Here is a 24842-nt window from a genome sequence, read left to right on the forward strand (position 1 = left end):
TTACTTAACAAGTTATTTACCATGTAAATACTGAAAATAAACACAAATATATTATCAACATCTACAGATCATCAACTGAAATAAAACAAGCACACAAGTGACACCGTTATTTTTGGACTAATGTCCCCGGAAAAACCCAATGCAAGAAAATTGGTGCAGCTATGCAGAGGGTTTTATTACTATGCAGTTTTCAGAATACAACTAGGGTGCCAGAAATGGCTCACACAACATAGAATGCCCTCGACAATAGTACCTCTCCTCGGAGATAGATGTTCTGGCTGATTAATCGCCGAATGAACACTCCCACAACAACAATTGCAGCTTTCACTTCTATGCGTCACTTTGATAGGGACTGTGTCACCCTACCCGGCTCACCAACTCCTAGTCTGTCCCACGAAATCCTCCCAGTGCTGCCTCTTAGCCCTGCATCATCTCTACTAGCCTCTGCACGGATTCTGAAGTTTCTGCGTCAGCCCTTAGACCCTCCACGTCACGCACGTTGGCCTCTCCTGGCTCTGCGCAGCTCCTAGCTGCCTCTGCGTAGCACCTAGTTGCCTTTGCGTAGCACCCAGCTGCATTTGAATCAACCTCTCTGGTTTCTGCGTTGTCTCTCTGGTACCAACTTTGCCTCTGCTATGTATTCACTGCCCCTCGTTGTTGATCACTGATTCGATTTCTCTTAGCAAACCCCGCTCTAGAAAATCGAATTATTGATCACTCTGGTGTGTACTCCAACTGACCCTCAAGCCTCTTCTTATACTTTTCTCGTTGGTTCATCAATGGCTGAGATTAAATCTCTAATCAATGGCTAAGATTAGATTTGGTTTGATCTATGACTTTTGGACCCTTCTAACCCAGTTTTATATTAATACCCATTAATATTTTATTTTTCCTAAGTTTAGACTTAGGAACTCCATTAAAAATATTAATTATTTTAATATCTCCCAAACTAGGTACAATCTGTCCAAACCATTTATGGGTCTTGGAGATCTCATGTGCCTTAGCCTCTCCACAAATTTTCATGGCTAGAGCACATCCGATGCTACCCCAAATCAATAGTTCCTTGCTATTATTACAAGGAATGTGATTATAGATCCAGGGCCTATGATAGACAATGCACTAGATATCTACTTAACCCAAAAATGAATGACACATGCATGCATAATAGAAGTAAACAAGAAGAATAAAGGGAGTGATCCTTATCTTGGAAGGTGGATGCTTGGTGCTTTTTTGTGGTGAAGCTCCTAGAGATATTGGCCCTTTAGCTCCTTGCACCTATAACCCACATACAAACAACATAAAACCACTATATCCATATCCCTGCAAATCACATTAGTATTAACATCATAAATAATCTGAAAACATACATTAACAATAATATAGAAAAAACATGTTGTTGTGGGGGAAAGTGTGATCTTTTTATTATACCAATAGAGGTTACAATGTTGCTCCCTTTGTGGTTATTTCCCTTGGCTCCTCCTCTCACCTCCATTCACGATCAAACTCACTATGTTCTATAGCTTATTGTAGAGAGAAGTGGGCCCTTAATTCGACAACATTTTGTTATCTTTGGCTTTTCTGTTTGTTCCGTGGAGAACATTGCTTTTATAGATGGCTTTGAGGAGTGATCATATGCATCTAGACACCTTTTTTGCCATGTTTGATATGGTCTTCCACTTCTTGCATTCCAACCCTCATTTTGAGGTGCTTCCTTACTAGACCTAAGGGGATGTTATTTTGAGCAATGATAGACCTAGAAGGTAACATTTTGAGCTATAACAATTATATTTATAAACAAGAAAACAAACTAATGTGTAAAACACATTATTTCTTAATGGGATGGTATGCCCTTTTGACTATTTCTTCCCCACGTGGCACCAAGGTCTGAAAATTAAGCTCAATTTCTCAATTCTTTGCTTCAATTTATGTGGTTAGGCTATTTCTAAGACATGTTATATCTTTCCCATGCTAGATAATTTGTTGCTTTAGAGTGAAGTATCCTCAGTCTCTATTGATGGGGCCACTTAGAGAGGCTCTATGCCACATGTACAAAAATTGGACTAATGCAAAATAAATAAGAGTGCCACTTGGACTAGATAACCACCACCCACAAAAATAGGAAACAGAGATTGTATAAATGGTGCAATTTTGAATCAGTAAACAAGATTGAAGTAAGGACCAAAGAGAGAGAAAGAAAATAAACCTTAAACTAAAGCATCTTGAAGAACAGGAGCAAAGTCAAAACATAGAGCAAAGTAAAACCATTGAGGCTAATTGCTAGTCCACTTCTAATAAAATTGCAAAATAACTAATTGTGAAGTTCCATCTAATTAATGGAAGAATTTGACCAAGATATCATAGAGTTCGAAAGGTCCATTTCCTTCACATGTTGTTGAAAAATCCCACCTTGAAAAATCATTACAAAAAGAAATTGAGTGAATGTGGACATGGTATGAGATTTTGTGGGAGGGAAACTCATGCGTTCTGAGAGAGGTGGTATGAAATGTGATGATACAAGTGGCTTCATAGAAGCTTCGTGAGTGTTGAGAGGATTGAATATTAAACTAAATGGATTGGGGTTCTAAAAAAACCCATTTTTTAAAATATTTAAATGCATTTCAATAATGGAGAGGGGGGTTAGGGTAGGAGAACTTCTTTTTCTCCAATGTTTGAACACAAAGTCCCTTGCTTCAAGGTAGATGTCTCTTTAATGAGTCTATCTACTTTTTGATTATTGTCTCTAAGCATATGGAAGAATGTTGTCTATTCATAAATTATCAATCTTAATATTTTCAATATGAATTCTTGCATCCTTTCTCTCCATAGCCTTTTATTACTTTGATAATTACAAAATTATTAATCCTTTCTACATGACAAACTTAATCCCATATACAAGGTTAGGTGCTTTGCTCTACTATGAGAAGCATGTCCTAATCCCATGAGAAAGCAAATCTATTACTACCTCTCTCACTCTTGCCACCCCTATTTAAAACTTTTATTTATCAAATAAAAACAAACATGATATAAAATATCAAATTTTTATTTATTAAAATAAAAAATGGCAAAAATTATATTTATAAAATGAAAATAGTTTGTTGCACACACTTTTTAGTTCACTGTATATTATTAAACGTCTTCTTTAACAGTCAAATCGTTGCGCAAAGATGAGTCTCTTATCTCACAAACAAGGGGGTCTCTCATACACCAATTTGGTGTATGGGTTGGTCGTGACCTTAACATTGGATGATTATTATTATTATTATTAATGAATTTTGATTATCATTAATAATAATGAATTATGACATAATTCATTTGTGAATAATTAATCCATAAATTATATATATTTTTAATGAAATATAATTTACTACATAAACTAAATTTAATTCAAATCATAAAATAATATAATTAATATCACAAATAAATCTCATAAAAGCATGTAGGCTTTCACTGTTCATAATCACAATAATGTTATTTTCTAGATGTATTTACTTTGTGTGCTACAAGATTTTGTCGAACGTTTGGGCGGACACTCCACCCATCCTCAGGGACTAAACTAAATTTAATTCAAATAATAAAATAATATAATTAATATCACAAATAAATCTTATAAAAGCATATAGGCTTTCACTATCCATAATCACAATAATGCTATTTTCTGGATGTATTTACTCTGTGTGCTACAAGATTTTGTCCAACGTTTTGGATGGACATTCCACCCTTCCTCAGGGACTAAACTAAATTTAATTCAAATCATAAAATAATATAATTAATATCACAAATAAATCTCATAAAAGCATGTAGGCTTTCATTGTCCATAATCACAATACTGTTCTAGATGTATTTACTTTGTGTGCTACAAGATTTTGTCCAACATTTTGGGTGGACACTCCACCCATCCTCAGGGATTAAACTAAGCAAAATAATTAAAAAATGGTGCAAATAGCATTATATAGGCACAAAGAAAAGAGAAAGGAAAATGAACATTAGATTTCGTGGGTTGCCATTAAATTTCATAAGTAAAAAGAAACAATAGAGGAAATTTAAATTAGGAATAAATAAATAATGAATATTAATTTTAAATGTAACATTGACCTATGAAATCTAACATTCTTCTCTCCTTTCCCTTAGCCTATATAATCTTATTTGCATTATTTTCTAAATATTCTACTTAGTTTGGTCCTTGAAAATGAAATGTCCACCCTAAATGTTAAACACAATCCTCATACCACACACTAAATAAACACATCCAAAAATAACTACTATAAAACCACAGAAATTCAAAAATACAAATTTGTGGCAAACGTGTACCCATCTTTCTCTATTAAAAACCAAACAAAACCCAAAACCAACTACCACCTTAACTAATCAATTTAACAAAATCCAAAACCAACTACCATCTTAACTAATCAATTTCAACATCCCAATACCACATATCGAAATTCCTCAAATTTCAATTAAATAAACCGAATAAACTTCGTTTCGTTTAGTATATACTCTGCTTCCGTTAAGTAAAGCTAGCAACAATAATAGCATATAAACTTTACACGTGCCTAAGACCTACGTGAGCAAAGAGTCGCACAAATTTAAATGTGTGAAAGTGTCAGCCAGTCTTATCGGTAAATCGATAGCCTGACAAGATTCCATATATGTGATATTTGAGGTGTTGGGAAGTGTGGAGGTAGGGTGCAGCCTGACGCACTTCTGGTGCATATTATCCATGAGGTTGCAAGAAAAAAATCTTATTTTGTTTTTATTAAATAAATATATAAGATCCCTGACCCACTACCGCCAACCGTCCAAATACCTTTTCGTAATCCACGACAAATCCCACACATACCTCCCTTTTCGCAGGAACGGATGGTCAGGCTAAAGTTTCGAATGCATCTCTTGATTCTATCGATGAATCTTAACAGTATGATTATAACCAATAAAAATGGGATAAAACGTCAATGAAATGAATATAACAAATAAATGTTATAAAAAGTCAATGAAATTAATGTTTTTTTTTTCAATTTCGTAAATTTTAATTGAATAGTAAACGGATGGAATTTCGGTATCGTGTATTTTAAATATTTGAAATTGCTAATACTTTTAAAATGTTTGAAATTGTATTTTAAATGTTTTGAAATTGCTGATATTATTAAATATATGTGGGTAGTTTTGTGTTTAAAGAAATACAAAGTTTAATTATATAATTAAAAAATAGGTTTTGGGTCAGATTTTATATAAAATTTACATTGTTTTTTATAGTCATTATATTTATCATTTCAAAATGTAGATAACTTATTACAATAACAATTCAGAATATATATTTTCTATAGATTCGAAAAAAGATACTTACTATATATATATATATATTTACATAATATAGCTAAAATTAATTTTTGACAAACTAACTAATATTGGATGGTCCCTCCATGAGAGTTTTAATTGACTATGTAGATTCTTGGCTTTCTTTTTGTTGTTCCTAATCCAACTTCACTCACTTTCTCTTAGGCTCCTCAATAGACTTTGTATCTGCATCCTTGGCCTGAAGCTCATTATCAAATTTCTCCTCTAGCTCAGCCACTTTTATTTCCATTGCAGCCATTTATGTCTTGCTTTCCATCTCCAGTTTTTCAACTTTTCCTTCCAGCTAAATTTGCTTTGTTTCCAATAGTTGCATCTTCGTTTGCATCCATTGCTCTTCCATTTCAATCCTCCTCGGCATTGCCTGAATCAACCCTTTGATGGGCATCGATAACCTGTCCAATAGCACATTCAATCTCTTGTCCAAAAGATTATGGGCCTCGTTCTTTTCCATCCATTGCTAAACCACGACATGGCAGAGCTCTCCCAACAATTTGAAATTGACTTTGTTCCCTACTATTCTCTCTCCTATGAGAATTATCCTAACCTCCTAGCAGGGAAATTACAATAAATATATCATTCTGTCCACCCCTAGGGCGCAATTGCAGAGCAATTGAATGAAAATCTCTCATGATCGTGTGAACCTCCCTAAGAGAATTTTGTATTGAATTCCAAGAGAAGAGCGCAACAAGGAGGCCAAGGAGAATTAAGGCCCTTCACGTAAGAATAAACCAACAATTCATTAGCCACCACCGTAATTTGCTTATTGGATAGAGAGCTTGCCTCCACCTGTTTATGATTTGTGCAGCTCAAGTACTCCAGGTGTTGCAACCCATGCTACGAACATGCTCCACCTTTATTATGCACTTATGAAGTTCATAATGGAGTCGTCTTCCAAATCTCGAGACTGTCAATGGAATAAATATTCTCGATACCCGAGAACGCTGGACTTGAACCAACTTGGTTCTAAAGAAAAAATTACTAATACACAAATTTACTTGATTAACCATGTATAAAAATGTTACGAGTCAAATTTAAGTAAAAGGAATTATAAATGAATGTTATAAATAATAATGATGAACTTATCATGGAGGAACTTAGAAAGAATGAAAGAAAGACAATTATTTTAACATCCATGAGGATAAAGATAGCTTATGGGACATATTGCTTCTTCATCCTATCGATGTATTCGACCCTTTTTCTATGAAGCCTCACAATAAACACTCCCAACTTCTCAACAAACCCCTCGCTAAATAGATTATCCCAAGAGCTAGCTGCCAAAATATCTGCATAACTTTCCCTGTTGTCTTTGAATGCCTCACATTCTAAAATGAAATGCTTTTTTGTTTCCACTTTTCCAGAAGAACAAAAAATACATACTCTTTCCTTCCACACTTCTTTTGGCCTTTTCCAGCGCCCTGTTTCACAACATAGTTGATGAGAATTAGTCCTTAACTAAACAATAAGATTTTTGGCTCTCCAAGAAATATTGGCCTCTGTGTATGCTTTTTGTTGATGATTATGAGTGAGATTAAACACTTCAATATAGTATTTTTTATTTCTCCCTAGCTCCTTATCCTAAGTACGCTTGTGGAACTCAACCATAACAAAAGCTTTTATCTCTTTACTGTTTATGGGACACATGTTCAAGCAAATACCCTGTTTACCAAACCATTTGTTATTTTGCTGCATCCAAGTCTTTTTTCTTTTGCACACTATGTCATTAAAGACAACCTTAAGCCATCTACCCTCTTCCATTTGCTCAAATTTTTTTAAATACCTTATGAATCGCACCATAGTAATTGCTTCAATAGTAGCAACCCCTATTTCACTTAACAAGATAGCATAAGGAATGCACTTTTAATTTTGAATTTGTTTGTAATAAAAAAACTTCTGAATTTTCTCAATTTGTTTCCACTACACGTTGGATGTACTGCTGGCCTACAATTCACAACCATAGAGAATCACTGAAATCACTAGAAACCCAAAAAGGGTTTGAGTGGTTTTCCAGTCCCATAACTCTGCCTCTCTACACCTATTTGAAAAGCATAAAATGCTTTCCAACCCCCCAAAGTTATTTTCTTTCTAAAACCATCTCAGCTTAGATTTTTGTTGAAGTCAATTCCAAAGTTATTTGTAATTCACAACTTCTTCCAGAATGTTGCCTTCAAAGTAGAACTTATGCTGATTATGCTTTCTTTTTTAGAGAAAACCACTACTTTTGTTTTGCTAATATTGACTTGCATCCCCACCCTTCTACAAAAATGCTCAAGGGATAGGAAGTGCTCTTGCAAACTAAGAGTAGATTTAACAATCAAAATAAGATCATCTGCATATAAAAGAAGCCTTATTACAAATTTGCCCAAATAGATACCATCAACTCCTTGCGAATTTAACCACTCCTCAAGCTTGTCAATATATAAACCAAAAAGGGTAGGAGACAGTGGGCAACATTGCTTGACCCTGATATCGCTTCTAAAACTTTCATAAATGCTTGCTAAAGTTCTAATTTCGACTTTCACCTCTTCATACAGTCTATGCACAACTGTTCTCAAATGTTTAGGAACCCCAAGTTCCCCCATTTTGTGCCAAAGCTTATCCTTAGGAACCGCAACAAACACTTTTGTGAATTCAACAAAAGAATTCTTCCTTTTTCTCCCAAACTTTTTCAATGATGTGCCTTAAAATTATACAATGATCAACTGTGGAATGTTTAAGTTTAAAACCTGCCTGCCCTTTAGCATGCTTATCTCTTTCTTCTGCCCACTTGCTGATTTTATTTTCTAGCATGCTTCCAAAAAACTTTGCAAACAAAGGGTTTATCATGATGGTCCTATAATTGGAGGGATTATTGACGTCACCGCTATTGAAAAGAGGTATTTCCAGACTAGTTTTCCAATCTTTGGGGAGCTCTTGTTGTATGATGTTGTTGAAGATTTTTGTAATTTGTGGTGCAAGAATATTTGAGCCCCACTTTAGATACTATACTTGGAGTTCAGTTAAGTCTTTTATTAGAATTAGAATAATCTCAAATCTTTAGGAAATTGGTGAGTGGGGAGCCACGAATATAATTTTTAAGTTTATTAAAAATAATGGAAAATTTTGCTAAATAAAATTTGTTATATAAATGAATGTTATGAATAATAATGAGGAACTTATCATGGAGTAACTTATTAGAATTCGAATAATCTCAAATCCCTAGGAAATTGGTGGGCGGGAGCCCACAGATTTTTTTATTTTTATTTTTATTTAATTTATTAAAAATCAATGCAAGCTAACAAACTCTTTAATACACTAAGGGATCCAATTTTTAAAATTTATTAAAAGTCAATATAACCTAACAAATTCTTTAATACACTAAGCATTAGAACTAAGCATATACTAAGCATATTCCCTTGAAAATTAATCTAATCCTCAATAAAAAATAAAAAAAAATTTCAACAGATTTTCATCCACCTTAACTTGAAGTAAATTACCTTCGGCAATAAATGTTTCTCTCTGTTCTATATTTATAATGTTATTTTTATCACTCAATAATAAATAAATAATTAATTGATAAAAATATTTTAACATTTTAACACAATTTTATTTTCAAAAATTAATTATTACAATAATTAAATATTAAACTTAATTCAAAATTTACATTTAAATCTTCCTAATAATATTTTAGAAAATCAAAATAATAATATTTTAAAAATTAAATGTTCATTATAAATCTAATTTCAAAATAACTCAATGTAATAAAAAAATATGATTAAAATTTCAATATAAATTCTAATTAATTTAAAACATCATCAATTTTTTAATTAATTAAAAAATTATGCTCTAAAGTGTATGGAATAGTAATCCACACAAATATCGCTCAAAGATGATATTTGGTACCTAAAATTATGGACAAATTAATAGATGTAAACTCTACAAACATGTTTCAAAGGATTAGCGAACACGCAATGGACTTTAAACATAGGCGAGCTAAGTCTTCCGCTTTAGCTGAACATATTGAAAAAACGAATCATCATGTTTGTATTGAGGAGGCTAGTGTTATTGCTAAGGTTTCGCATTTCCATCATCGTAAATTTAGGGAAGCGGTTGAGATTGAAAAAAGGCCATTCGGCTGGAAAATCAGTAGGTGTTGGGTCCCAGCACTCTCGTCCTAGTTGGTTTTCCCCCTCTTTAGGTCTTTTACTTTACTATTTTATTTTTTTTGAGTTCTTTTTGGTTAATTTTACTTATTTATTATTTATGTATTTACTAATTATTATTACTAACTAATTTAATTTAACTAATTTATATTTATTCATTGATTTATTTATTTAGTTACGTTTTATTTTTATTTATTTATTTTTATTTTCTTGACTTTTTATCTTTTTTCTAACTAACTAACCTCCTTTTGATCTTCTATATAACTATCTTTCCTTTTAATTATTAATTTTTAATACTATTTTTAAATAAGATTAATTTATAGGCTTTTAATTTAGAATTTAAGGTCCTTTATTTATTATTATTTTATTTTTATCTTTATTGTTAATTTTATTTTATTTATTATTGTTTAACTGATTTATTTAATTTTTATTTTTATTTATTTTAATTTTATTTATTAGTTTTATTATTAATTTTTATTTTAGCTTAGACTTTTTAACTAATTTTTCTAACTAATCCTCTTTTTGATTTTATTTATTTTTCCATTTATTTATTAATTAATTTATAATTTTTATAATTTTTAATAAGATTAATTTAGATTAATTTATATATTACTTAGGCTTTTAAGGTCCTTTATTCAACTAAATTTCTTTCTATATTTTAATTAGCTTATAATTTTTAATAATATTTTTGAACTTTATTCCCTTCATAAATATATTATATATATATTTTTGGTCCTTAATCTCACTAAACTATTATAATAATTTTGATCTCGGTCCTAGAGTCAAATTAGCCATTGGTCTAGTTAGCCGTTGGAGGCTCCGCTCAAACTATTTAACATGCTAAGCTGGATCTGTTTCTTCAACTTAACTTGCCCTGACATGAACCACACTAATTGGTTCCAAAAGCGTCGACAAATAATTTTCTATGTGATTTTCGCCGAAAAATCTTTCTAAATATTTTATTTTTTAACAAAAGTTTTTAATATTTCAAACATATAATGAATTTTACGATATAAAGAATAAAAATAAAAATTGTGGATTGTGATGATAAGTTTTGCCATAATTTTTAAATATATTTAAAAAATAAACTTGAACACATTATGTCGTCTGATTTCAAATCGCACGAATTTTCTTCACAATTATAGGAAAATAGACGATGTCAATTGTACGACAGCTTTGACTTAACTACCCTTTCCTTTAGAGTTCGCCCACCCCAAAGAGATAGTGAACGCAACAAACGGGAGCGTTTCAAAATCGTTAACCGACTTGACGCAAGAGCCAACAACCACGTAAACGAATTTTTGTCTCCATTTACCGAAGATACCTATCATGTAATGTGGGGCGTAAAGCTGTGGGGTCTGAGCTCGCTGTTATATGAAATTTAATGAGAATTATAAATGACACTATTGCTTTGTGTGCAAAGTTCCCGGCTGTTTGGCGTGACCAAGAATGGCCGGTGGAAGAGCGTGGACTATTACGTGCTCCTCAAGCTAACTGGATCTTCAAAGCTTCTGTTTTCCAAAAACTTCGGTGATATTATCTGCCTGGAAGATGCACCAGGCCGTCGCGAGCTTTCGCGGCATCAATTTAATTAATGTCACTTTCCAAGATGCTTGAGCTTGGAATGTGGCTTCTCAAATTTGCCTTTGCTCAAGTGAGTCGATATATTTCTATTTAATGTTTCCCCTTTCTTCAGTTAATTGCATTTCACAGCTTTTGTGCCAAAACCAGAGAAGGTTAACATTTTCCGTGTTTTGTCTACAAATCTGAGGCCTAAAGGACTTTTTTTTGGAAAAAGTGATTATTTTACGGTATTCAACAGCCATTGTAGCTTAATATTTTGTTGGAATGAGGAGAAAGTTTGAAGGTGCTCTGTTTTGTTGGCAAGCATTGTAATGTGTTCTTCATTTTTCTGGAAAATTTAAATTCTTGAACCCAAAATTTGGCAAAATTGTTACTGCAGCCCAAGCCTCTGTATCAAGTAGAATTTGAAATCTCTTTATTTTATTTGATTACAACTGTGAAGGTCTCTGTGCCAAAATAAATATTTTTATATTTTTTTTAATGGTTTGATTAAAACTTTAAGGTTTTTATTCATTTGTCCGTGTATCCATCTGAAGAATTTATATTTTCTAAAGTGTTTTCTTAAAGCATTTAATGCTTTTATTTACTTGCTCGTTATGCACATGATTTTGTTTGTTTGTTTGCTTGCTGTGCATTCATACGAAGATTTTGTTTTTTTTTTAAAGCATTTATTTATTTTTTCTGTTTCATTAAATCATTAAAAGCTTGACTATTCGCTCGTCTGTTCATCTGAGTAATTTACATTTATTTTTTGTTTTGCTCAGTCAGCACTTCCAAGATTTTATTTAATTCTTCAAGAAATTGTTCTCAAAATTCTGCTGCAACCGGCTTTAAGTTTGTTCGAGCGAGTAAAACATTTGATTGACCTGCATTTTAGTATAAGGTTTAAAGTTTCTCTGTATGTCAGCAAGGAGTCACCTACTTACATAAGAATGGTTGTTGTTGGAAAACAAAGAATGAATTTGTACGTCTTCTAACCATTTTAGATTTTGTTTTGGCAGAGGCTTGGTTGAAGATTAGGATGCATATACCAAATAATTCACTGGAAAAAAATGGTGTAAATATGCATATACCAAATAATTCACTTGAAGAAAATGGGGCAAATTTCATTGACCTAAGTTGTACAGTTCAATCGGAGGTAGATGAATTGAGAAATGGAGGAGAAAGCGTTGCGTCCATTTTTCCAGAAGCAGATGCAGAAGCATGTTGTGCTCAGCTGACTTACAAATGTAGCGAGGGTACCATATCTAAGAACTCTCAGAAGAAATATGCAACAGTAGTTGATGGACCTTCGAGTGAACCATTACGCAGGCCCTCTATTTTTTTTTATGGAATTGGGCATGTGCTGAATGATCTGACTTCAGCATGTTGGTTTACTTACCTTCTAATGTTTCTGACAGAAGTTGGTTTGACTCCAAGGTAATTTGCTTCTTAATTCACTGAAATATTAACATCGTTTCTCCAGAAAGCTGGGGAAAGTTTCCAATTTTCTTTACTTAATTGTTACACAGGTTTCGTCCTAGATCTGGATATCAATGGCTTTAATATAATTAGCATGATATAGTAAGAACAAGCTTCTTGTTCTTCATAACAAAAGGAATTACCATCGGCAATACTGACTGGACAATTTGATGCAATGATAATGTTCAAACAAGAGAGAACACCTCTAGCAACATAACCTAGTTCAGTTAGCTCTCAAAGAATCAAACTTGTTGTACCTTTTAACATGAAAATCTTGAGACATAGAGCATGCATAATGAGTTGACTAATTTGCAATCTATTAGAGGCACCAGTCACGCTACAAAAAAACTTGTTTCTTTCCGCGATAATTCTCTTCAGAGAATAGCCTAGTGGGTTATCTTGAGTGATTGAGTGCTGTCATTTACAAGCAGGAGGTCTTGGGTTCAAGTCCCCCAGCTGGCTGCCTCTGTGGATTTTGTTGGCTTCATTTGACGTCCCCACTGGTCAGGTTGCCAAAACTGCAACTGGTCATTGAGTTCCATCCTCAGAATGAGATGAAGTGCCTGGGGGTTCCCCAGGAATTGTATTTCAAGGAAAAAAAATTCCTTTAAGAGAATGCTCTTTGCTTTACCATGACCACTGCTTTAGCTGCCAATATTTTGCTAGCTGAAAGTATACTTACTTTCCTCACCCTTCCTGTCATGTCATCAGAATTGAGACGCCAAATGTTTTGATGGTTATGACTTTAAGAAGCTTTCTGTGCATGGTGTTTTATGATCCAAGAAGAGATTGTATAAGAAAGCTCTGTAGTTTAAAGTATTTATTTTTCCTACGGAAGAATTTCATAAAAGCAATAGAATAGATAAATTTTAAAGCCTTTAGCAGAGTTCAGCAAGTTATGTGATAGTTCCTTTGAGTGGAGAATTAAGAAGATACACTTTTCATGGTTAACTAAAAATGAGATTAATGTGAAGATTAAATAATCATAATTTTTTTAGATATGAGTAGTATCTGGCGATCTATGGGAGATGAGAAATATAAGACGTATGTCTTCTATGAACAAAATGTGAGAAATAGGTTTTCTTGTCTAAGGGAAATGAATTATAACTTACTATGTGAGCATAGGATTTAGTAGGCTGTGGAAACTGGATATGAATCTCTTGATTCTTGTCCTTTACAACATGGTATTTAGAATAAAGCTTAACTGCATTTATCACGTTTGAAGTCTTGAAGCTGCATTGAAATAATTGAAGCATAGAATTTAGCAGGTTATGTAAAGTAGATATGGATCTCTTGATTCGTGTCCTTTTCAACATGGTATTTAGAATAAAGCTTAAGTGCATATATCACGCTTGAAGTCTTGAAGCTGCATTGAAATAATTGAGGATTCTTCTGCAGTATGGAGATATATTAAAATTTTTCACTTCCACGTCTTAAAATTTTGTCTCAACATGCTTCACATCCACGGGAAATATCAGAGCAATAGCAGTTCATTTTATATACAAAAGGTATTCATTGACTTATGGATCTTGAACTCTCAGGCCATACTCATGGTTGCCAGTATGAAGCCTGTCAACAACCGTAGTGATCATTGGGATGGTTCAACTGTCTTTCAAGAAGAGTGACTTTCCTTATAACCATTCTGATTTGAATAGATGCTAGATAGCACCCTCTTGATGAATGCAGAATGTCAAGGCAGAAGCCCATCTGATGCAAGACACACCACCTTACCCATCTAGATAGGTTTTTTAGCATTGTCTCTTAAATCATCGTAGGTATAACATGCTCTGTCAGTCGAGCTAATGCTAATATAGACTCATCATGCAACATTTTTCTCGCCTATAGTAATTCCTAACAAAGTTTTTAGTCATCAATTCTTGAGCTTTTGGGCCTCCTTTAGATAGCAATGGCCTTAAAATATGGCTATAGAACCTGGTGATTACAACTCTCTTAGTAAGTGTGCACATTGTTGGAATGTACCTTGGATCATCTTCTACAGGTCTGGGCACACTGATGAACAGATCTGGGCCCTTCAACAGGGCAGTGAGGGTGCACCTTTTCTTTGTAAGTTCGATGGATTAATTATGAGGGAGTAAGAGTGGACTGCTGTTTTGTCTTCGGCGATCTATTCCAAGTGGTTTGCATGCTGTTTGCATTTGTTAGATAGTTTCATTTCACGGTTAAGTAAAAGAGAGTGCATCTAGTTGCATGAGTTAGCTTCAGTTTTAGTAAGCAGTTTTCCAATTTTTTGCATAAGTCTAAATTCAATTAGGCACATGCAGTATTGTAGGTAGGGCACATGCTTACATGCCTCAGATCATTTTCAGTTGAGGTGCTGTTGTGCATGTGTCCTGATTCATTGCATTGACTCTTCTTCTCAGTCTATAAAAGAGAAGGCATGGGTGCAGGTTTATCCATTCAGTTTTTGAACAGTGAACAGTGCTGTTTCCCTGTAATAGATTTCATTTCAGAATTAATGAGCAAGCAGTGATGGGTTTTGAGTCTTGACTGTTCATCTACTGAGTTCTGTTTTTACTTTTAGCAGTGATTTAGCAAATATGCTGTAATTTTGTTTCTTTTTTGCTGCTTAATAACATTGATGTGATTTAGGACATGTCATTAGAACTAACATTTTTGGCGCCATTGCCGTGGACACGAGACGTGTGTATTTTTCCCCATATGACAATATTGACATATCATTCTTGGCGACTCCATTGGAAGAACGAAGCCCTAGTTCTTCACTGAACTTCAAAGTCAATGCTTGTAGGGTGAAGCAAGCATCTCTCAAGGCACTTCAAGTTCACCCTGGCGACTCCATATCTAAAATCTTATGAAGATTTGCATAAATGGATCATTGGAGAGGCCTATTTTATATGTTTCAAGATGATAACCCTCAATCCAATGATCATGATAGCCAAGGGGAGTTTGATACCCCTCTTTATGGATCTCTTGGGAGCCATAAGATTGAGGAGCCTTCTCAATGCCTTGAAAGGGGGTTGTGGTTCTTCCCAAGATACAATGATTGTAGTCCACCTTGTTCCTTCCTTGATAATCAGGATAATGTGATTGTGGATGTGCCTGAGCAATCTATCTCTTTATGCCATGAGGAGGATATGCTCGAGCTTGCTATTCATAGAAAGTTTATGAGCTTGGTCGTTGAATACTCCATATTCTCGTTGCAAGAAAGGTTGCACAAGTTGGATTCCTCCTTTCCCTCCTCATCCATGACCCTTGATGCATGGTCCTCAAATGTTCCCGCCCCCCACCCTTACCATTCATCGAGCAAATCTTGCAATGGGAAACGTAATGTTTGGGTCCCCTGCCTCATAATGGTTCATAAGGGAAAGTGCTTTTATATTGACTTAATCATATGTTGGTTGCATTGGTTGTATGACTATACTTAGCATTTGCACAATGTAGCCATGCATGTTAGAGTAGGATGCATTGCATATTGATTTTTGCATAGCTAACATCATCATATTATGTTCTCATGCTAGATTAAGTGCATTTAGATTAGAATTGCATTTAGAATAAAATTTTATTTCTTGTTGATTTTTATGGCCTAACAAAAGCATGGGTGATCACAAGACGCCGCAAAAACATGTTGCCCCATGTGCTTAGTCTTTGATGTGCAGGTAACAGGTTTGCGGTCCCAAGAGATTGTTGGTGTTCTCATGACCTCCCTGTTCGAGTATGTATGTGCACTCTACTTAGAGATCATGTTCCAATTGGAGCTAGATGTTACCCACCACATGTGGGTGACACCCATAGAAGAAAATTTTTCTCCACATTGTCTTCAGCGGATAGCCAACAACCCCTTGCAACCACCAGATAGCTCGATGTGCCATCATCTCCGCCACCTAAGCCAGCCATTATGCACCCTCGCCCATCTGTCATGATCGTATGTTTGAAGGTGGGCCTTCCAACCCCGAAGGTATGGCTTTCATTATGTAATTGGGTATTTTTGCTTACTTATCATGGACACTTCTGGGCATGGATTAGTGGGGGGATTCGACGGAAAGAATGGGCTTGGTCTGTACTCTTGTCCCCTCGTCCAACTTGGTGGTTAACCTTGTATCCTAGTCCCGTGGGATCTCCTCTATTGGCTACTAACATTACATGGGAAACCCCGATTTTGGTTGCATGGTCCTACTTCCCAACATCACATACATCACTCCCCTCCGCTCATTATAACCCCTTTTCACATATTTCCCATCTGGGTCCACATTTTTCCATTGGGTCCACAAGGAGTTAGCCTCCCCCTCCCTTTGTCTACACTTTGGGTTAGGCCTAGAACGTTGCCTCGGAGGTTGATGTAATTAAAAAGAAAGTTAAAAGCACAATTTGGCCACTTACAACAAGAAATATACCATAAAATGCAAAATATAGTCGGGAGTCGGGACATAAAAATTTAGCACGTGGGCAAAAGCCAAACATGAGCTCTACCCCTTATCATGGCCATCACCCTGGTTCCTAGGGCCCCTATGTGAGCCCCCTGCATCATTAAGGAACCCATGATTGTCCCAACCCCTGGTGGGCGATGAACTGCCCAACCTTAAGGGGGTATTCACTGCTATATCATTCACATCATGCTCTCATTCCCTGGAGCCCCGAGAAATTATAAAAGAAAAATCAATAAAAGGCAAAAGGCATATGAAGAAAGGTGGAAAAACAAAGGTCAAGGTAACTCATGTACCATGATTTGTGTGGGCTTCCCTTGCTATAACTACCCTTGTACCATGGCATGTGGCTTGGAGCCTTCCTTGTTGCACCACTCCATTCCATCATTATTTCATGTGACACTTGCCATCTAACGGACGTACCATGGACTTGCCATCTAATGGACATACCTTTGAAACCACCAAATAGGGTCCTTGATTAACCTCCCTCTTGAACCTAGGGACACCTGTACATTCTAAAGCCCATTATGGAAGGGCATGCCACTATGAAGTGCCCACTTGGTTCCATGATTTGTAAGCTCATTTGCTCAATTGCACTAATGAATTGTTGTACTGGAAGGTGAGGAGACGCATTGGATCTTATATAGGATTGCAGATGGGTCTTCATCTTGGGGTTTGGTCTCCCTATACGGGATCCAAGCCCTCCAGAGGGTCTTAATGGCATTTATAGGGTGAGCGTTGAGAGCCATGGGCCTCCACTATAACAGAGAGCAGATAGCCACACCATGGGATCCCTTAGCACTACTTATTGCTTGCTCATGTACCACTTGTTTGATGATGATGATGCACCTAGACCACCTAACCCATCCAGCTACACACTTGCACCACACACTTGGCAGTTGATCCAGGGCCTAGATGGGGTTTTGTCTCTCATAAGGAGACAAGGGAGGGTTTGCATCATTATTCCAGCCCTTATAGATGGAGCACATGCTTGATCGATTCAATTGGAGACCCATGAGGATGTTCTTTGTGCCCCCACAACCACTTGAGAGCACCATGGGTCATTTGCTTGGAGATCAAGGGCCACCCCCATTCATCACTATTATTGGAGCCCTCCTACTCATTTTGGCACATGAGGGACTTCATTTGGCCTTCCAACGACCCTTCTAGCTATTTTTCTATCATTTCGACCCTCTTGAGAGGCTAACTATGTGAAAAAGCAGTTACCTGGTTCCTACTGCAACAAATTAACGATATTTCTCATATTTGTAAATTACTTGAACAAATTACTTGTAGTTTTCTGCAATAGATATTGAAATGCATACACTGTAGCCTACACAAAATAAATACTACGAAAACTAAATACTGCACTGGAGAGAAATAAACACACACGTCAACAAAATTGTTTTTGGACAATGCCCTTGGAAAAACCCAATGTGGGAAAACTGGTGCAGTAACTGAGGGTTTTAATTATTATGTAGTAGTAAATCTAAGTACAAATCGTTGGATGGCCAAACTGACTATCCGATACAGAGAAATGTTGGCAAAGAGTTAGTGAGAAAAATATCACACTGATTCGGGAGATCCGACACTAATCAGGGGCTTGCTGGCTGGCCCCACGCTACCTTTGCATAGCTTCTGCGTCAATCCTACGCAAATCTGCATCACACTGGTTGGGCTTTGTGTCACCTTCACTATTGATCTCTTGCTGTTTGGAAATTTGACCTTTTGGCCCTCCGGTCTCACACCCTGGCTTCTAGCACTGGATCTCGACTCTCCCAGCTAGATTTCGAACTCCCTCTAAAGCTATGGGCTGCCTCTGAGTGGCACTCCGCTGCCTCACTGAACTGCTCTATGCCCTCTCTGCTTTGCACTCTTCGGATTTGGAAAAATCTCCTCTGGACTACTATCCCTACCCCTCATTGCAAGAAGATCACTCGATCTCACTCCGACAACTCAACGCTGCTACTCTTGAGAAATTCGATCTCTGATCTCTCATTCGATATGTCCTCCAAGTGCCCATCAAACTCCTTATAATCTCTCGTTGGAGCTCCAATGGCCAAGATTAAAACATAATCAAGGGCTAAGATTAATTGGGAGTTGATCCTCGTCTTCTTCTAGAAGATTCACACCTGATTTAATTAATACCCTTTAATTAACCAGATTTCCTAAGTTTAGACTTAGGGAACCATTTAAAAAAGTTAATTATTTTAATTAAACCATCTCTAGGTGGAATTTTCCCAAATGATTTCTGGGTATTGGAGAATGCATGTGTCTTAGCCTCTCTACAAAATCTTGAGGCAAGAGCACATCCAATGCTACAAAAATCAACACTCCCTCTTAGCGAGGAATGTGCTCTAGTGCTGCAACCCATTGAAGCATCACTCTGTCTCTGCACCATCTCCTGCTGCGCTGCTGATGTCTGGCTCTACTGCCCACCAACTATTGCGCAACTCTGATATGAGCTGCATCTGTGCTGTTGTTGGCCCTGCTGAACTGCTTCCAACACTGCATCTGCACTGCAACCCATCCCCTCTGTTGCTACTGCAATTGCAACATCTGCAACGGAAAAGCATCCAAAATACTGAACCAACTATGGTCAGTATGATGCATCCATTGTTCGAGTTCTGACTGTTGCTAGGCTCTGTGCTATCATTGAAGCCTCTGCGTTGCTGTTGACTCTACTCTGTGCCATCTTCACTGCTGCCAACTCTACACTGTGCTGCCCAGCATCCGACCTGCTACTAGCTACTGCATTTGTCACTCTGGCACCTAACTGCACCAACTGCCACTGGTCCACCCTGCTGTTGCTGACTATGGGATCCCATAGCAAGGTCTTGATCCAAGAGGTGGACTCCTCAAGGATCCTGCCCATCTTGTAGCTCTTTGGGGCTACAACTCCAGATCGCCCCACCTCACCCCTGGAGGCATCTCGACAATCATGGCAAACTCTTCCTCCAGTCTGGAGGACAACCTGTCGATCTTTGCGGATGCAGCTTGCTGATCCTGCTTCTCCTCCTTGTCCTTCTTTCTGAGAGGACACTGAGTGTTGTAGTGGCCCAACTCGCCACACCTAAAGCACTTGATCTTCGAAATATCCTTCTTTCTTCTGCGTTGCTCCTATTGCCCCTTTGATGCAAGGGCCACATCCTCCTCTTCCTTCACCTGCTTCATCTCACTGCTGCCACTGCCACTAGTGGTGGCCTTCATTAGATCACGCCTCATCTCCTCCTGCTGTAGATCAACCCATACACACTCCCAATCTGGCAGTTTTTCTCTGCCTAAGATACTCTAGACAAAAACTTTCAATTCTTCAGAAATGCTATTCAGCACTAATCGTACAAACTCTGAGGGTTGGGGTTTTGACCCTATTGAACCCAGTTGGTCATGGACATCCTGAAGCCTCGTGAGGAAGGGGTCTACTCGCTCCCCTTTTGGCATCCTCATGCATCTCAACTTCTCCTGTAAGTACATCTTCCGCTGCTTGGAAGATCCTTCGTATAGCGAGTTAAGGCTTCCCACATCTACCGGGAAGTGTCCTTGTCGGCTATATGGGATACTACATGATCTCGAACCCTGTCGAGAATGATCTTCGCCATCTCAACGTTGTACTTTTTGAGCGGATCTACATCGATAGGTACAACTACCACACTATTGACATAAGTTTTGAGATCATGCTTATCGAGAAGACAGTAGATCCTAGCCTTCCAGATCACATAGTTGGAGGCTTCGTCCAATCGATCTTGATCTCCCAACCCAGCTGATGCCATCTCTCTTAAAAAATTCGAACTGCTCCCTCTTCTTCCCTGAGCAGCTGTTGCCCAGCTATTTGCACTCTCTTTTGGAGTGAGAAATCTCGCACACAGCTACTGCTGCTCTGCTAGAAAAATTCTAACTTTGGCTAGAAGTCCTCTAAGGAATAAATTCCCTCAATATGTGCTATTCTCTCCTTCTGACGCTATTCTGCCAGCAACTGCTGCCAAATAACTACGTCCCAACTTCGATCTGCTCTGCAAGGAAAAATACGCTACTCCCTTCTGCCTTTGGAAAGCTTCGATCTAGAGAATCGAATTTCTTTGTCGACTCACTCAGAGAAATCGATCTCACTGAAAACTTTGACCTTCTTGGCCCAAGGACTGTGCTGCCTCTGGGGTATCGAATTTTTGCCTCTGCAATAGTTTCTAACTCCCTCTTCCTTTCTGCAACTGAGCTCTTCTGCTCACGATCTATCCTCTGATACCATGTGAAAAATCAGTTACCTGATTCCTACTGCAACGAACTGATGATATTTCTCCTATTTGTTAATTACTTGAACAAATTACTTGCAAATTCCTACAACAGATATCGAAATACATACACTGCAGCCTACACAAAATAAATAATGCGGAAACTAAACACTGCACTGGAGAGAAATAAACACACACATCAACATGGTTGTTTTTAGACAATGTTCCCAAAAAACCCAATGTGGGAAAACCGGTGCAGCAGCTGAGGGTTTTAATTATCATGCAGTAGTAAATATGAGTACAAATCGTTGGATGCCTAAACTGGCTATCCGATACAGATATATGCTGGCAAAGAGTTAGTGATAAAAATCTCACACTGATTTAGGAGATCCGACACTAATCAGGGGTTGGCTGGCTGGTCCCACGTTGCCTCTGCGCAACTTCTGCGTCAATCCTACACAGACCTGCTTCACACTAGCTGGGCTCTGCGTCACCTTCACTGTTGATCTCCTGCTATCTGAAAATTCGATCTTCTGGCCCTCCGGTCTCACACCCCGGCTTCTGGCACTGGATCTCAACTCTCCCAGCTGGATTTTGAACTCCCTCTGAAGCTCTGTGCTGCTTCTGAGTGGCACTGCGTTGCCTCACTGAACTACTCTATGCCCTGTCTGCTTTGCACTCTCAGGATCTGAAAAAATCTCCTCCAGACTACTATCCCTGCCCCTCAGTGCAAGAAGATCACTTGATCCCACTCCGGCAACTCAATGCTGCTACTCTTGAGAAATTCGATCTCTGATCTCTCATTCGATATGTCCTCCAAGTGCCAATCGAACTCCTTACAATCTCTCATTGGAGCTCCAACAACCAAGACTAAAACATAATCAAGGGCTAAGATTAACTGGGAGTTGATCCTCATCTTCTTCAGAAGATTCACACCTCATTTAATTAATACCCTTTAATTAACCAAATTTCTGAAGTTTAGACTTAGGGAACCATTTAAAAAAGTTAATTATTTTAATTAAACTATCTCTAGGTGGAATTTTCCCAAACGATTTTTGGGTATTGGAGAATGCATGTGTCTTAGCCTCTCTGCAAAATCTCGAGGCAAGAGCACATTCGATGCTACAAAAATCAACAAATTATTTTTATTATGGTGCTATTTGGTGGGCTTGTCACTGAAAATATTGTTATTTTGCACATTATTTTATTATAGGGGCATCATTAGGCAAAATTGGGCTATTCAAAGCCCTTAGAGGATTGTATAAACATAAGAGAGGTTTTCTCTCTCATTCATCATCACTTAGATTTGGGATATATCTTTCTAAAGATTTTGGACTTGCAATTTGTAGAATGATTTGGATGATTAAATGTGTTTTGATCTCTCTTGGAGCTTCTATTTGGCAAGTTTATGGATGTATATACTCTTTTTGTCATGTAAGTGCTCTTTTCATGCGAATTTCATAATGTTTTATGTCTAATATATGGAATGTTATGTTATGATTTTACTTGTGCACTAAAAAATAATGTGAATTTATGAAACACTTGTAATCTTGGCTCGTTGCATATGTTATTCATCTTGGCAAGAAGACCGAATTTTCCTAGGGGTAGGTTGTGCACCTTTTACCTTGAAACTCCATCAAATATTGCATATCAAAGTATAAAAGTCTAAAGTTGCTGTGAAGCTGCATCCACATAGAGCGTCACTGCTTCTTTAGGCCTCCTTGAAGAGCGAAGTTCCTAAATCTGGATCATTTTGACTCCAGTCTTTCCAATAGCTAGGCATTGGTCCTAGATCCTTGGTGATCACATTAACTTAACGAAATATCATTCTTTCACCTCTTTTTCTTCTCTTTTCTTTGCCCCCTAAGGATAAGGAGACTTTCTAGGGCTTGGTATGAAATTTTAGGGAGGATGAATTTTAGGATTCCGCCTAGACAAGTTTCTTCATTTATGTCTCCTCTAGGTATCCTCCAGTTTTGAGCAAATTCCGATGGTGAAATTTCAAATAAAGTGATGCCCTCGCTATCACACCAAGAGGGAACCCTTGAAGCTGCTTTGACTTCAGGATTTCTTGAAGTTTTGCACTTTGTAGTTCATCATTCAAAAGCTTTTCTCTTAACTATAGGCGATCATTGGATGAGCCTTTACCATAGTATATCTCTCAATCCTTGGTCTCTTATAATATTTCTCTCAAGGGGTTTTTCATGGAAAGTCACCCTAGCTTCTCCCAAAGCTCGCACTTTAATTGAATCTTTCCATTGAATGAGCCATCCTTGCCTCACTTTGAACCCTAGTATAAACACATCAATCACAAGTGAGGGATTTTGGAAGTTTTGATTTTAGGCATTCATCATTTTTGAATATTCCTAAGCTTGAGGTCATCCTTCATAGGTCTTTCTTGGGGAGCCTTTTGACTTTTCTTTAAGTATTTGAATCATGAATTGAGCCTCTCCTTTGAATGGGCCTAGGAAATCACGTTATACCTTGCCATTGAACCTATCATTCAAGTGATTTCCTCCATACCGGTACTCCTCCCATTGGTGAAATTCTGTAAAGAGTAGGGGACATCGATTGAGGTGATACTGGGTCTTTGTCCCATTGTTGTCACTTGGTATAGTAATAGTCCCTTTGGAACCCCTCCTAAGACCCCTGCTAGATTGAGCAGTAACAGAATGCACCTGTGAGTTTCGTCATAAGTTTTCTGCTTTATGTGTTTGTACTTCGTAGACTTAAGCATTAACACAACAACAATTTTGTTTTCAAGTTTCAGCTATCTAGTAGTTTAGGAATTCTTTTAGTGCAAAGTCTGTTGATCATGGTATAGAAAATCTAATGCAAATAAAATCCTTTTATAAAAAATGATAAAACAGAAAGCCACCTTTTATTATACCATGAATTTTGTTATCCATGCTAGTGAAATGTAAGATGTCTGCAGTTTAAAATGCCACTATATGAATGTACAAACAGGCACTGCCATACTCATTGTTATTCAATATGCAATCATACAACCCGACATAAATTCTAAGGCAAACCTAATGGAGTAAAGATATACAATAGCTAGCTGCTATCATAGAACTATGCCTTCACATGACAAAGAACTCTATTCAAAGCCATGTCTTAAGTCATTCAAAAAGAACACAACTAGGCAATCCCCTACTCTCCCGGCCATCACTTAAGGACACTTTGTGATTGGAAAATGCTTTGGCAAGCTCTTGGATGACGATTCTTTGAATGAAGGTGTCCTTGATGTCATGGAATGTGAGAGGGATGTCAATCACTAGTGGAAAAAAATGCTCATGATAGGTATTATGCAAGAACTGAAATGAGACAGCTTTTTTTCAGGAGGTGAAGTCATCTGGAACTCATAACCATAATGGATCTCTGTTATTGAGGCCCTTTTTGGTTGACTGACCACCCTCAAAGTAGGAATGACGTGCTTCTTGCAGTAGCTTCATGGTTGCAGCATTGTCTACTTGCTCACGGGCCAAATTCTTTGCACAAATATAAGTGGGCCATATTTCCTTTCATGGGCACAAGGTGTTTAGTTTTTGTGTTGTTGACGAGGCTAACTTAGCACAAGATAGTATCAAAATTTGGGATTGGATTGCCTCTTCCCTATCGAATGTTGAGTGGGGTTTTAGAGGGAGATTTTTATATGGTAGTTTGGGAAGGTGATGGGA

The 24842-nt window shown here is 37.0% G+C and overlaps 1 protein-coding gene across 5 annotated transcripts in view; it reads left to right on the forward strand.

Annotated features, from left to right (window-relative positions):
- Positions 1–10890: 10890 nt before the first annotated feature.
- Positions 10891–24842, forward strand: part of LOC149187742 (uncharacterized) — a 213665-nt gene continuing 199713 nt past the window's right edge. Inside the window, exons 1-2 of one of the 5 annotated variants that reach the window (XM_089411459.1) lie at positions 10891–11145; positions 12077–12494. In XM_089411459.1, the coding sequence (XP_089267585.1) occupies positions 12097–12494 (398 nt within the window). In that variant the 5' untranslated portion in view covers positions 10891–11145; positions 12077–12096. Of the gene's footprint in view, positions 11146–11176; positions 11384–12076; positions 12495–24842 lie in introns of those variants that run through there. The other 4 variants (XM_089411460.1, XM_089411462.1, XM_089411458.1 and 1 more) reach the window with 4 other exon arrangements.

The sequence above is a fragment of the Pinus tabuliformis genome, chromosome 3_1 (genome assembly GCF_031772625.1).
Source record: "Pinus tabuliformis cultivar Carrire ecotype Pingquan chromosome 3_1, CPIR1, whole genome shotgun sequence".
Classification (NCBI taxonomy): Eukaryota; Viridiplantae; Streptophyta; class Pinopsida; order Pinales; family Pinaceae; genus Pinus; species Pinus tabuliformis.